The sequence below is a fragment of the Falco punctatus genome (genome assembly GCF_963210335.1).
Source record: "Falco punctatus genome assembly, chromosome: 6".
NCBI lineage: Eukaryota > Metazoa > Chordata > Aves > Falconiformes > Falconidae > Falco > Falco punctatus.
Window position 1 is genome coordinate 72,826,683 of NC_137585.1, and position 13,959 is coordinate 72,840,641.

Genomic DNA, 13,959 nt, shown 5'->3' on the forward strand with positions numbered 1-13,959 from the left:
GGTGACAAAATGAGATGGACACACGGTCATTCCTCTGAAAGCTTATCTTGGCATTCCTGTGAAGTTTATACATTCAATGCTGCATAACCTAACCCAAAAAAGATTACTCTGTATACATTCAATGATAGATAATCTAATAAATAAATAAATATAGAGTAAAATTAAAAGTTCAGATTTTATATATCTGAACTACTATACAATTTATATTACTTCAGTAAGTTTTTTTTCCAGTCTAAGATCTGATCCTGTATTTCTTTGTCAGTCTGATGCAGGCTTTGAATTCAGTGTGATCATACCATTTCACGGTAAAGTCGTATTATGCTGCTATGTTATGTAGACATTATGTAGTCTGTATTTTCACACAGTTATACCTAGATATTATGGTTTCTTCATGTATATTATGAAAAAGTTCCTATCGCAAACAGCAGATCAAACTATTCATAGAATCATTGAATCATTTAGGTTGGAAAAGACCTTTGAGATCATCAAGTCCAACCGTTAACCCAGGACTGCTGAGTCTGTTAAACCCTGTCCCTAAGCACCACATCTATGTGCTTTTTAAACACCTCCAGGGATGGAGATTCCACCACCTCCCTGGGCAGCCTGTTCCAACGCTTCACCACCCTTTGAGTGAAGAAATTTTTCCTAATATCCAATCTAAACCTCCTGTGGCATAACTTAAGATTGTTTCCTCTTGTCCTGTCCCTTGCTATCGGGGAAAGAGACTGATCCCCACCTTGCTGCAACCTCCTTTCAGGTATCTGTAGAGAGTGATAAGGTTTCCCCTGAGACTCCTCTTCTCTGGACTGAACAGCCCCAGTTCCCTCAGCCGCTCCTCACCAGACTTGTGCTCCAGACCCTTCACCAGCTTTGTTGCCCCTCTCTGGACACACCTCAGCACCTCTACATCCCTGTTGCAGTGAAGGGCCCAAAGCTGAACCCTGTGTTTGAGGTGCGGCCTCACGTACAGGGGGATGATCACTGCCCTGGTCCTGCTGGCCATACTGTTTCAGATACAAGCCAGGACACTGTTGGTCTTCTTGGCCACCTGGGCACACTGCTGGCTCATTCAGCTGGCTGTCAATCAACATCTCCAGTTCCTTCTTCCCCCAAGCAGTTTCCAGCTGCTCTTTCCCAAGCCTGTGGCACTGCATGGGGTTGCTGTGACCCAAGGTCAGGACCTGGCACTCAGCCTTGCTGAACCTCCTACAACTGGCCTTGGCCTATCAGCCCAGCCTCCTGTGCTCCAGCAGATCAACACTGCCCCCAACTTGGTGTCATCTGCAAACTGACTGAGGGTGCACACTTCTCATTGAGATCATCGATAAAGATGTCAACCAGGATTGGCCCTAGATCTGAGCCCTGGGGAACACCAGTTGTAACCAGCTGCCAGTAACTTCATTTACTACCACCTTTTGGGCTCTGCTGTCCAGCCAGCTTTTTACCCAGTGTAAATTATACCCATCCAAGCCATGAACAGCCAGTTTCTCCAGGAGAGTGCTGTGGGAGACAGTGTCAAAGGCTTTGATAAGGCCCAAGTAGACAACATCCACAGCCTTTCCCTCAGGCACTAGGTGGGTCATCTTGTTATAGAAGATCAGTTTTGTCAAGCAGGACCTGCCTTTCATCAACCCATGCTGGCTGGTCCTGATCCGCTGGTTGTCCTGTGTGTGTTCTTTCCTTTTTTCCCTGAGTTTCAGCCACAGCTTTCTGTTCAACCAGGCTGATCTTCTTCCTCATCGGCTTGTCTTCTGGCACATGGGGATGGCCTGCTGCTGCGCCTTTAAAGACTTACTTCTTGAGAAATGTCCAGCCTTCCTGGTCGTCTTTGCCTTTCAGAGCTATCTCCCCAGGGATTCTGTCAGCCAGGCTCTTAAACAGGCTGAAGTCAGCCCTCCAGAAGTCCCAAGGGAGTGGTTCTGCTGACCCCCTTCCTTACTTCTCTGAGAACTGGAATACTGTATCATCCCCTGATTGCTGTCCCTAAGACATCCTCTGACCACCACATCACTCACCAGTCCTTCCCCGTGTGTAAACAGCAGGTCCAGTAGGGCTTCTCCTCTGGCTGGCTCCCTCACCAGCTGTGTCAGCAAGTTATCTTCCACACACTCCGGGAACTTCATAGACTGTTTCCTCTCCACTGCATTGTATTTCCAGCAGACATGGTAGTTTGAAGTCCCCCACAGGAACAAAGGCTAGTGACTGTGAGGCTTCTCCCAGCTGCTTGTAGAATATTTCATCTGTCTCTTCATCCTGGTTGAGTAGCCTATAACAGACTCCCACCAGGATACCTGCCTTGTTGCCCCTCCCCCTGATTCTTAACCATAAACACTCAACCCTGCTGCCACCATCATTCAGCTCTAGGTAGTCAAAACTCTCCCTGACATACAAAGCTACCCCACCACCTGTCCTTCCTTGCCTATCCCTTCTGAAGAGTTTATAGCCATCCATTGCAGCACTCCAGTTGTGTGAGTCATCCCACCATGCTTCCATGATAGCAAGTGTGTCAGTTTTCCCACTGCATGATGGCTTTCAGCTCATTCTGTTTGTTGCCCATGCTTCAGGCATTGGCATAGATGCATTTCAGCTGTGCCATGGATTCCACCTCCAAAATTTGCATGCCACCCCCAGACTCACCTCTGACGAGCTTGGTTTTATTCCCTCCCTCCTTCAAGTCTAGTTTAAAGGTCTCTCGATGAGCCCTGTGAACTCCTGATCTCAAATGCTTTTCCCTCTTTCAGACAGGTGAACCTCATCTGTTGTCAGATGCTTTTTTAACATGCTAATTGAATGCTTTATGGAGATAAATGCATGGGCCTTGTTGTACTGGTCTGTATAGTTCATTCAGTATGGAGAGAACACAAGTGCAGTGCATGCATGTAGCTTTGGCATTCTAGATGCATGAACAGAAGATACTGCAATGGCACAAACGAGTTGGCTCAGATGAAATTTTCACTAACCTGAATTGGTGCATGTATGTGTGGATGAATATGCATAAGTAAGTTTTTTAATATGTTCCTGGTTTGTATGAAACTCTTTCTTTGTTCCTTTAATCTCTTCTTTACTGGTATCAAATATGCTATATTTTAATTTTCTTATACTTTTTTTTTCTGAGGCTAAAATGTAATGCTTATTAGTTTTGGGGAAAAGTAATTTCAGCATAAATGATGATTGAAGTATGAATGTGATATGTTAAACACAACTGATAAAATCATCTTTTGCCTGAAATGCCTTAGCAAAAATGTGTAGTTAAGCACTTTGTAAAGTTCCATTACACTGAGATTTATTTTTTAATCATTTTCTTAAGACATGCTTTTTTTAGTCTCCGAAGGCATTATGCTGTTAACAGACTTACTGAATAATATAAAAACATAAAAAATTAGCAGTGTTTACATATTACTTTGTGTAGGGATCGGCTTCTAATCCAAGCTCCGTTACTACAGTACTGGAGTAACTGTATGATGTATATGAGATATAGTTTCAGTCTCCTTTTTACCAAATTGAATGTATGATTTTAGTGGAGTACCAGTGTTTGTAGTAGAGTAATGAACTTAGTCTAGATTGCATTGATTGCTCATTAAATGCTAATTATCAGAGGTGAAGCAAAGAGAGGCTTCTTAGGTTCTATTCTGGGGGAACTTCAGTGGGGGCAAATACACCCAGGTCTTCTGGCGACTGCTCCTCCATGAGATCTGTATGCTAGGACATGTGTTAGGTCATTGCAATTTAAAATAAAGTGATAATGTTTCATCTAGTATGGATTAGAAACAAAGTAAGGATTCTTCATTTTGAACTGATGTTTCTCAGCCACAGAAATGGTAACTAGATTTTGATTATTTTTTTTTTTTGATGCTAGAGTAATAAATGGTACTAAATGTATATCTGATTGTAAAAGCATTTAATGAAACACATCTGAGGACTACTGACAGTCAATTGAGCTGAAAACTTGTTATGATTTGTTATTTCTTCTCTGGTAAACTGTTTTAGCACTATAATTTTTGATAATTAAAGCAGAATAATTTTTAAGGAGTTCTTTTTACAGTTTATAGTAATTTTGCAGCTGATTCTATGTCAGGCTTACATTAAAGATTGAGTTTAAATTATTAAATTATAATTGTGCAACAGCAATTTCCATTACAGGATATTTTTCATGTTATTTGCTGGGAAGCTTTAGACTCAAAAAGAACACTTTTGGCAAAGTGACGGGAAATATTTGTGAATCAGAAGCTGTAATTCCCAACATGTGTGGCTAAACACCTGTCAGCCGCTTGGTATGTACTGAACAAGCTTATAAAATCATGTGGCCATGCCCCGATCCTGGCTTTTGAAAGTGAACAGCATCTTTAAGGGATTACTTGGTCACTCACTCCTGTTTACCATCTGGATGCTTTGCAGAATCTACCACATGCTTGCTGAAGTGGAAAGTGCGGTTACAAATAAAGAACTGACCTGAAACATGAGGGGAGGGTGTTTTGATGGGAGTGAGCAGTAGAGCATGGGTCCAGCCTCTGGGCCAGAGGGTGGTCTTCCCAGATCCATCCTTTAAGCCTTCTGATGGAGATATTTAGGCAAGGTTTTCCTGGGAGGTGAGAACGAAACAACCGTTAAAGCTGTGCTTTAGGGCTACAAAAGAGATGTTGCGGTAAAAGACTTCGTTGGGCCCAGAAGTTCTGGCCAAGGATGGAGGAAGGTTTCTGCTTTTCTAGGCACTGGGGAAAACACTGAGCAGCTCATGGTGCCATCCACAGTTGACCAGTTCCATCCTGGAACCTGCTGCTTCATGCTAAGAAGCAAAGCATTTTTTAGGACATAGGCAGTCACTGGAATGTGACAGCTCTGCCTTTCACTTTCCATGAGCCATTGACTTGCAGGTGTCTTTGTCCAGCTAGTCAGTGGTGGGACTTAAATATTGTTGCCTGATCAAGGCGCTTTTCCTTCTCCTACTGTCTGTATCAATGCTGCATCACTGGGTTCCTAGATCCCTGCTTATCTGTGGTACAGAGGGATTCCTTGAAAGAGCAGCTGGTAAAGCAGTCATTAGCGAATGCTCCTGCATTCTTGTTCCGTGAAGGCTACGATGGAGAGCGACCACATTTATATAGACAAGAAAATTGGAAAGTTGTAATAGCTTCTGTGACTTGAGTGGCTTAAACATGTGAATTAAGAGCTTAAAAATCTGAAGTCTATATCTTTAAATGTCTGCTGCTAAAGATCAAGTGTATCCTGAAGAGTTTATAGGATACAAAGGAGACAATCCTGTCTGCATTGACCCATTCTGCAGAATGACAGCTATGACACAAAACTGATGTATTACTCCCCAAATGTTTCAATTTTACAAATGTAAAATTAACTATTCCAAGCAAGGATTTTACATTTTGAAAACAAGAAAGACAAAGAGGGTCTGTTTGGTCTTGGCTATTGAGGTTGTCTTGTATCTGGAAAGTCCTCACAGACTACATAGCCATCAGCTTGACACATCTAGGCAGATAGGACCAAGAGGGCAAAGGAACAAAGTACTATTTTTTTTCTTCTTATCAACAGAGGAAATATATTTGCTTATGGAGCAGATGATGCATTTTGTGCATCCATTTGCATGCACAGAGATAGCGTGGCTTCCCTATTTGCCTCATTCAATGCAGTAGCTAAATGTCATGAATTAATCTGTACTTTGTTTTTATTACAAAAAAGTTCTTCCAAACACTTTTACAAAATTGTGTGATATGTTTTTTAACAGATAGCTGGCAGTGGATATACATGGCTGTATCATTATTGCATTGGAGTAAGGTGGGATCTCCCAACACTTGCAGCACATGCCCCCTTTTCACTTAAATTTATGGATCCTTAACGTCCTTGCAAATTGCTGTTTACTGTGTATAGTATTTATATTATAGCTGTAAACCGTCATACCTTCACATAGTCCATTAGCAAGTTTCCAAACAACAGAGAAAGGTGTACTGGAGAACTGTACACCACCCTGAGGGGTTCATAACCATAGAAGTTGCAGAATGAGGTGAGTGTGTCTCTAGATGATGAATCTAAATCTCCTTCACTGTTTCATCTAATTGAACTGTTACAAATCCTGTAGTAAAATCTGGAAAATTCTCTAATGCTTATATGGACTATTTTTTCTTGATTTGAAGGCCTTGATAGAACACTCTTTTATTCATTTTGTGGCTATCCAGTACCACAAAGTTCAAGAGCTTGATCTGATAACCATGGGATTTTAGTGATCTTTGCATCACTGTCTCTGTATCCAACTCTTTTTCTCTCCCTGATTTAGAATCAGTGGGATTTAGCACACTATGACAATTTGTTCAGTGTTTCACAAAACCTGCCTTTATTACTCTTTCCAGTCTGGTTCTCTATAAATCTATCCATCTGCCCACATACCTGAAATACGAGTACTGTCAGCTTAATAGGTCATCAAAATATATAGTGGTATTAAAGCTCAGTAGTTTTGCAGTAGGAAGTATAAATGCAGCAACACGGATAATTTCTGTGTAGAAGGTTAGTAATTCCATTATAACAGGTTCTGCTTTCACTTGCCTTCTATAAATTATAATAACAGTTTCTGTTTGCCCTTTAGTTTGCCTAGGAGGGACAAAGAATGGTTAAGAATCCTGCCTTTATTTTAATTTTGTAGCCTTTCCCCCCTCTTTCAGCAAATCTTCTAAAAGAGCATCTGGTCTTGAAAGCAAAGGCTCTTCTGAACAGGAAAATAGAGAGGGGTTATCTTGAAAAAATATAGCAAGGCTTGTTCTCTCGCTATTTCTGAGTCTAATCTCATTTATCTTCATTTTGCTGACATCACTTTTCTATTGAATTAAGAGCAATGTCTTATGTATTTTTTCCTTTTTGCTAATCTAAGAAATATTCACTTATTTTGAAAACACTTCTTCCTTTTGCTACTGACAGCTTTCATAACTTCAGTTGATGCTATTTTTGCATGTGGAACTACTCAGAAACTTGAGCAAAATGTAATCTTAACTGAAGAGAGCTGGATGCAGTTCTTCAACATACCAAGTGACTTCATTTGGCAGAGTTAAGTTCTACGTGTGCCCCTTTAGATTATGACACTATGCAAGCAGAAGTCAGCTAATGCACCTTAAATTAGTGTGAGTGGTCTACGAAGCTGTGGCATAGAATTACATGAATCTACTTTCCTTGAAGTCAGCAGAAAAAAATTGCATCGGTTTCAGCAGGAAAAAGGTTATTGCCAGGCTGTCCTACATCTAGATCTTGTTTTCTTTTACCTTTGTAACTGAGCAGTGCTGTTTTGCAACTGTAGATTTGTATACAGGTTTAACATAAAAATAGGTTTTAATGGAGTTAAAAGAAAGACTTCTTAGTCTAGCACCTGCTATATTAAGTTCTACTCGGTGTGTCACTACGGGTGTACCTGTGAGAATCCTCTGATTTTAGGAAAGATAGTTACCCCTTTTTTTTTTTTTTTTTTTTTTTAACCTCCCCAAGGCTTTCTATGCTGTCAAAATAGCTGTTATGCTAGGTTGGCTAATAGTGTAATGTGGATGGATGGCTCTGTAGTGTTCTAGCTGTTTCTTCATCAATCTGATCACAGCCTAGGTGACAGCAGCAGGGTTGTACCTTCTAATTCCCCAGTAAATGACCCATGTCTGTCTGCCTTTATAAAGGGGACTGTCTGATTAATTCAAATCACTTAGAAGTTGTTATGAAAAGGCATGTACATACGCCTTTTGTCTAGTTATTACTTGATATGGAGAAGACCTGTGTGGGGGAGAAGAGGGTTACAATAAATTGTACTGCAAAATGTTATCACCTTTCAGTGGAACATCCGTTGCAATGTTCATGCCAGGCTAATAATAATAGGACTAAGCTAATCTTTCCTACAGGCTTTCTGTTGGTGCTCTTTGCAGAAAAAAATGACTGCTGCTTCTTTAAGTCATGGGAGCTCACGTTTGCTGACAGCTTTCCAATTGTTAAATAAACTCTTACCATGAGCAGCTGTCAGACAGATAGTGCACTACAGGCTTCAGTTAAAAGGAGCACCAGGCAAGTATTTCAGTGCCTAAAGACTCTTGTTTTATTTTTTTTAAAAAATAAAATAATACAAAGAGATAATATGATTCCTTAACTGAAAAACAAAGTAATCAAAAAGTTGTATTTCAGACATTCTGCCAAAATTTCCTGGGAAAATTATAGGATGTGATTGTGTCCATTTCTGGAAAAACAGTCTGAGAAGCATGAAATACCTCAAATACACGCTTTTGTCTGGTGGCGAGATGGGAGAATTGAGAAGCTGAAATACTGATGTTATAAATAATAATATTGATGTTTAAATTCTTGTGGGAAGGCAAGAGTAATTATACTGAGCTTCCTCAGAGTTGTAGAATGCTATTTTATCATTTGTAATTTCAATAATAATCTAGAAAATTCCTTTCAAAGTTATTACTTTTTATTATGTTGGACCCTGCCATACTAGCTGTTGTACACGCAAGTAAAAAAAGGAAAGTTTCCACTACGGAAGATCTAATAGGCTAAGATGAATATGCAAGGAAATAGTTTTTTAAAGTAAATAGACAGTCAGTACCGGAAGAAGCATTATTATTTACATTTAAGTTACCGCTGGGGAGGGAAATTACTATTAAATTAGAATGAAGGTGGATTTCTTCCTATTCCAGTTTAGAAACTGATACTGTCTACCCTAAACTGCCTAAAAGTCAAGCACGTAGCCCAGCTATGCTGGAGAACCTGGACAAGGAATCAATGTTGTCTAGGGCTCCGATAGAGGTAAGGTAGGAGATGGGTAGTTCAGCTCACCTGGCTGAGAATAGAATGGGTCAGCTCCAGAGATGCCTTTTTCCATCGACTGAAACAGAAAATTTTTTCAGTTGCAAATTAAAACAAAAGAAAATAAAAATAGTCTGGGTGACTGACTTCAAAAGGCAGAAATTGTGGGCTAACTGTGAAGGCAAAAATTCTAGACAATATATTGGAAGTATTTATTGAAAAATTCAAGAATATTTTTGCTATTTAAAGAGGAAAATGATCCATATTTAATTTACAAGTAATAGTAAATCACAATAGTAATAAGTAATTAATGTTTTTAAGGGTAACTTCTTCCAAAATTTCAAGTTTAACTAACTAATATATGCTCTCACCATTCCAGTTTCCTCTTAGTACCAAGAGGAATATATCCAGTAAAAATACAAAGCAGTGGGAAATGAAAAAAGTCAATTTAAAAATCAGATTTTTTCTATTGACTCCTCTTAGAAATAACACCTGGAGTTTTTATAGCTGAAATGGATCATAAAAAAATCTTGGTGTGTTCAATTATTTATTTTATGCTTTTGAAAACACTTTTGGGTAATGGATTTCACTTCTTCACCTTTCATATGCCTCATCTTTTCACATAGAACAACAGAAACCATTCACAAATGGAAGATGATACCTTTTTTTTAACTTTGCTCATAATTGTGTTTGTGCATTGGGGCTGTTCTCACAGATACACAAGAGGGGCTTAAAACCATGGTAAACATAATCATAGAAACATGGAATGGTTTGAGCTGGAAGGGACCTTAAAGACCATCTAGTTCCACCCCCCCTGCCAGGGGCAGGGACACCTTCCGCTAGACCAGGTTGCTCCAAGCCCCATCCAACCTGGCCTTGAATGCTTCCAGGGATGGGGCAGTCGCAGCTTCTTTGGGCGGCCTTTGCTGGTATCTTGCCACCCTTGTAGTAAAGAATTTCTTCCTGATATCCATTTGAAATCTACCCTCTTTCAGCTTAAAGCCATTACCCTTTTTCTTATCAATACAGGCTCTTTTACCAAACTGATTTCTATGCAGAACTAAATGTTTTTATAATATAAGGGCTTTGTGGAGTTGTAAACCAGGTAGTTGATTTATTTTACATCAGATTTTGGAAAGCAAGTTGTAGAAAGGAAGGTTTGGGAGCATTAAAACAATGATGAAATAAATTTTAATAGTTAATGAAAATGTAATTGGTCCCTAAATCCCAACATACATCATTTTCGTGTGTCCATGTTAGAGCTGTAGGATATGAATGAGCAAAGAAATAAAGCAGTAAGAGTACTCTTGGTGATACAATGCAAAAATAGGAAGCAAATACAGACTCTGTTGACCTGTTGTACCTATTAGCCTCTGAATCTCAAGGGAAAAAAAATCAACGCTAACCTGAAGAGGTCTACTGGTTACTTGGCTTGGAGATGGCTAGCAAAGTGACTCAAATGGTGCAGCAGACATTCACCAAATAGCAAAATAGCCTGAAGATTGGTCAAATCACACAAAGAGTAGAAGTGTTAAACTGAGCAGCCCTTTGTGTAGATTTTTCTTAAGTGAAAAAAAGGGGCCTTTGGACACAAAACATCATGTCTGTCTGCAGGTCTCTCCTTTAGCATCCTTTTTTTGGTAAGCATTTAATGAGATGTTGACCCTTGCAGCAGAGAGTTCTGGTGGGGCACTGAAGGGCAAACTCATGGAGTCTCTCGTCTTTTAGTCATTCTGCTACTGCTCCCAGATTTTCCCAGGATTTGCGAAGAGAGTGGGGGATATACCATGTTAACAGGTAGGCCCATTTTGAGGTAAATCCTCTTTTCATGCCGCAATATGGAGGGGATATCTCTGGAAATGACATATCAGCAAGGGTTCCATTGAAGACACTTGCTCAAGCCCTTCTTCCAATATGCACTCCTACAGTTTCTTATGAAAAGGCTCTATTGATAGTGAAGAGGTTTACTCTTATGAATTGATTAGCAGTTTAGTATGAATCGGCAATGAGATGACTGAATTCTTAACAACTGTTCTATTACCCATAAATCCTTTTTAAGCACCAAAGAGTTTGTCCTACTAAGCATTTTTCACATTCCGTGTTACATTTTTTACAACTTCCACAATTTTCTGTGTATCCTTTTTCCTCATGGAGAATCCAGCAAGTATTTTATACAGCAGAATTCCTTCTGTGAAGACTTTAGTAGTATTTTATTTAGAAGCATTGATTTTACAGTCTTTCTAAAGAGTTTTGTTAAACCTTGGCCCAAATTAGAAGAGATACCTGCAAGCTAAATAAAATTGTTTGTGGAAGTCTAGATAATCACAACGTGTGTGATAAGGTCTCTTCTTGCATTACTGATTTGGCGTACGTAACTGTTCAGTCAGTATGGTCTTCCCAAAATTTTCTAATTATAACTCTGCATTCTGCCATCTGAACTAGAAAGCAGTCTGTTGAGTGCACTGAGAGTATTTTACAGGGTAGATAGTCTTCTGAAAAATTCTCGCTCCTGGGAACTAGATCAATTAAAACTGCTTAGTGGTGAATGAGAGTAGTGAAATTTCAATTCAAAACTTTTTCATTAGTTTTTTTTTTTTTTTTTTTTTTTTTAATTCAGGATGCTTTAAGACATCATTTTTGTATGTCTGTAATGTGGAATCCAGTGAGGAGATAATAGAAGTTTCGTACAGAGAGAGTGAAATCTGTTTTTTATCTAAAGGTTTGGAAGGGAAAAATAAAGATACAACACAATAGAAAATAAAGGATATAACACAATAGATGAGTGTCAAACAAGCCAGGCCAGAAGCTGGAAGGAGGTTGAAAACAGTAGTACCATGGGCAGAAGCTATAATTAAAGAGGAACCATGGTTACAACTTGCTAGTTTCAATTTCTGCTACAGAGTTTTTGTGAAGGCCTCAAAGACACTTTGAGCTAAACCTTCGAAAAGTTCTTGTTTACTGTGTCATAGTATTCTGCTTGTGTGAAATAGAATTCAAATGAGATTTCTGAAATTGGGGAGAGACCCATTATTGATTGAGAAGAGGGATTTAAATCAGGCGCTTCTCTAAAACTCAGTACCTTCCTCTGTATGTCCCACTTCTATCTGTGCGCATGTTACTTTGGACTGCCAGAAGGTCCTTCATGTTGGATGTCACAGCTCTAAGTCTTTCGTGTTGGGATGACTAATTGCTTTGTTCTAAAGCGTGAGGAAGTATCCTTTAATGAAAGCAGCAAAGTTGCAACTCCATAATAGAGATTTTTCCCTTTTAAGATATTGATTATGGTTTAACAAAAAAACATTAATGACCATGGAGAGAATGACTAAAATCAGTCCTTTATGTCCTTTCTTAGATTTTCTGTGTTGCAGCAAAAATGGAGTCTCTTTTTCTTGTCTTTTGTACTTTCATAAATAATCGGTCATTCCTTGGGTCATTCAGATTAAGGCTAGGAAATGGCTAAGGTACATGTACATACCTGCTCCAGGTTTCAGAGCAGAGGGCTCTGATAATGACAAGGATGAGATGATGGATGAGCTGGAGATCAAGCCTTCTGGCTTGGCAAGTGACACAACCTTCTGAACATGGACCTTACTGAAATAAACTTGCACCAGGGCTCCTTACCTGATACAAGATGTGATGTGGCACGGAAACTTAAAAGCTGTATCAGATCCAGTGCTGTGCCAGTCAGGTTTACTGGGCACAGGGAGCTGAGCACGCACAGCAGCAAATCCCTGCCTGTTCCTTGGTGACAAACAGCAGCCAGGAGCAGGCACATGTTGCCAGAACAGCATGTGCCACCTATGCCCGCTGCAGCCTTGGAGTGTCTGAGAAGATTCATTCTGGTTTGCCAGCCTGCTCCCAGTTGCTGTCTTTCTCTGCTTGTGCTATCCGTTGAGAGAGACACCTCAAGGTCCTCGGGAAAGACATTGTTGGGAGTGAGGCACAGGTCAGTCAGGTTGCCCTGGCAGGCAGCATACCAGCTCTTTTGTGGTGATCTTTGCTACAGCTAGTAATAGATGCGATGGCATGCTTGGTTTACAGCTAGCATAGTGTGGTGCCCACCACAGAAAACTGTATGAGAAGAATCAGGTCATCAAGGCTGGGTAGAGACTCTATTGAAAAATGGAAAAAAAAGAAGGTAACCTGTCAACAAGAGGCAGATACAGTGATATACTTGGTGGTGAAGACAGTGTCTGTCCTGCAGAGCATCAGGCAAACTCCAGCTGATGAAAAGTAAAAGAACAAAGCAAGTGGCTCAGATTTGAGTCAGTGAAAGAGAACACCATTGGAGTGTAGCTTGAATATTTTGGTCCATTCCAAGCTTACTATTTTTTAGCAAAGACAAGTCTTGTACATTTTGTATTGAATTTTGTCAACATATTCTGACTTTTTGCTTTTTTCTTGTGCTGTATAACTGTATGCAAGTTCCATTTGCCAGTGATCTGATTGGATGTCTTGTTTGTTTGTTTCTGTAGGATAAAATCATGGGTAGATAAGATGCAAGAAGATCTCGTAACATTGGCACGAACAGCAAGTGGAGTGGACCAGCTTGCTGAGGTGAGTAAGGAGATTCACCTTAGACTGCAGTAAGCATAAAATGAAGTGAATGGTGTGCATCATCAAAGCATTACAACTATTTCTTCCCAACATAATAAAATGATTTTTGGGAATTAAACTCTGCAGCGCTTACTGACAGAGAAGTGAATAACACAGACATCCATCAGTTCACACTCTTAATGTTGCAGCATTTACTCCTCATATTTAATCAGCTTTGCAATACCAGACATAAGGCTTTTACCAACACTTCCACCTGAAGCAAGTGTTTTATGTTTGTCAAATAGAGTATCCAGGAAACAACTGTTCATGGCAGTGGAAAATTCTGCTCTCTGTTAACAAGGGAGATTATTTTTCTGACACATATTTCCTGAAGTGAGGCAAGTTTGGTTAGAAGAAACATCAAAGAGAATGAAAACTACTTTTACTCAGGTGTTCAAATTTAACCCAAAGTGTGTTTTAGGGAAGAATTTACAATTCTTCTGTCACAGAGAAGAAACTTTTGTTCTATATTCCATTCATAGAAGGTAAAAACATATCTGAGATTCCAGGAGAATGGAGTCACAATTCAGAAAATGTCAGGATTATGATGCCTGTACAACTTTGTGTGTATGCATCATGACTCAGTATGCAACC

At 39.7% G+C, this 13,959-nt stretch overlaps 1 protein-coding gene across 13 annotated transcripts in view; it reads left to right on the forward strand.

Moving 5' to 3' along the window:
* CACNA2D1 (calcium voltage-gated channel auxiliary subunit alpha2delta 1) overlaps positions 1-13,959 on the forward strand; it is a 434,287-nt gene that overhangs the window by 46,557 nt on the left and 373,771 nt on the right. For all 13 annotated transcript variants that reach the window (XM_080392375.1, XM_080392376.1, XM_080392369.1 and 10 more), the window contains exon 2: positions 13,245-13,326. In XM_080392375.1, coding sequence (XP_080248501.1) covers positions 13,245-13,326 — 82 coding nt within the window. The remainder of the gene's footprint in view (positions 1-13,244; positions 13,327-13,959) is intronic.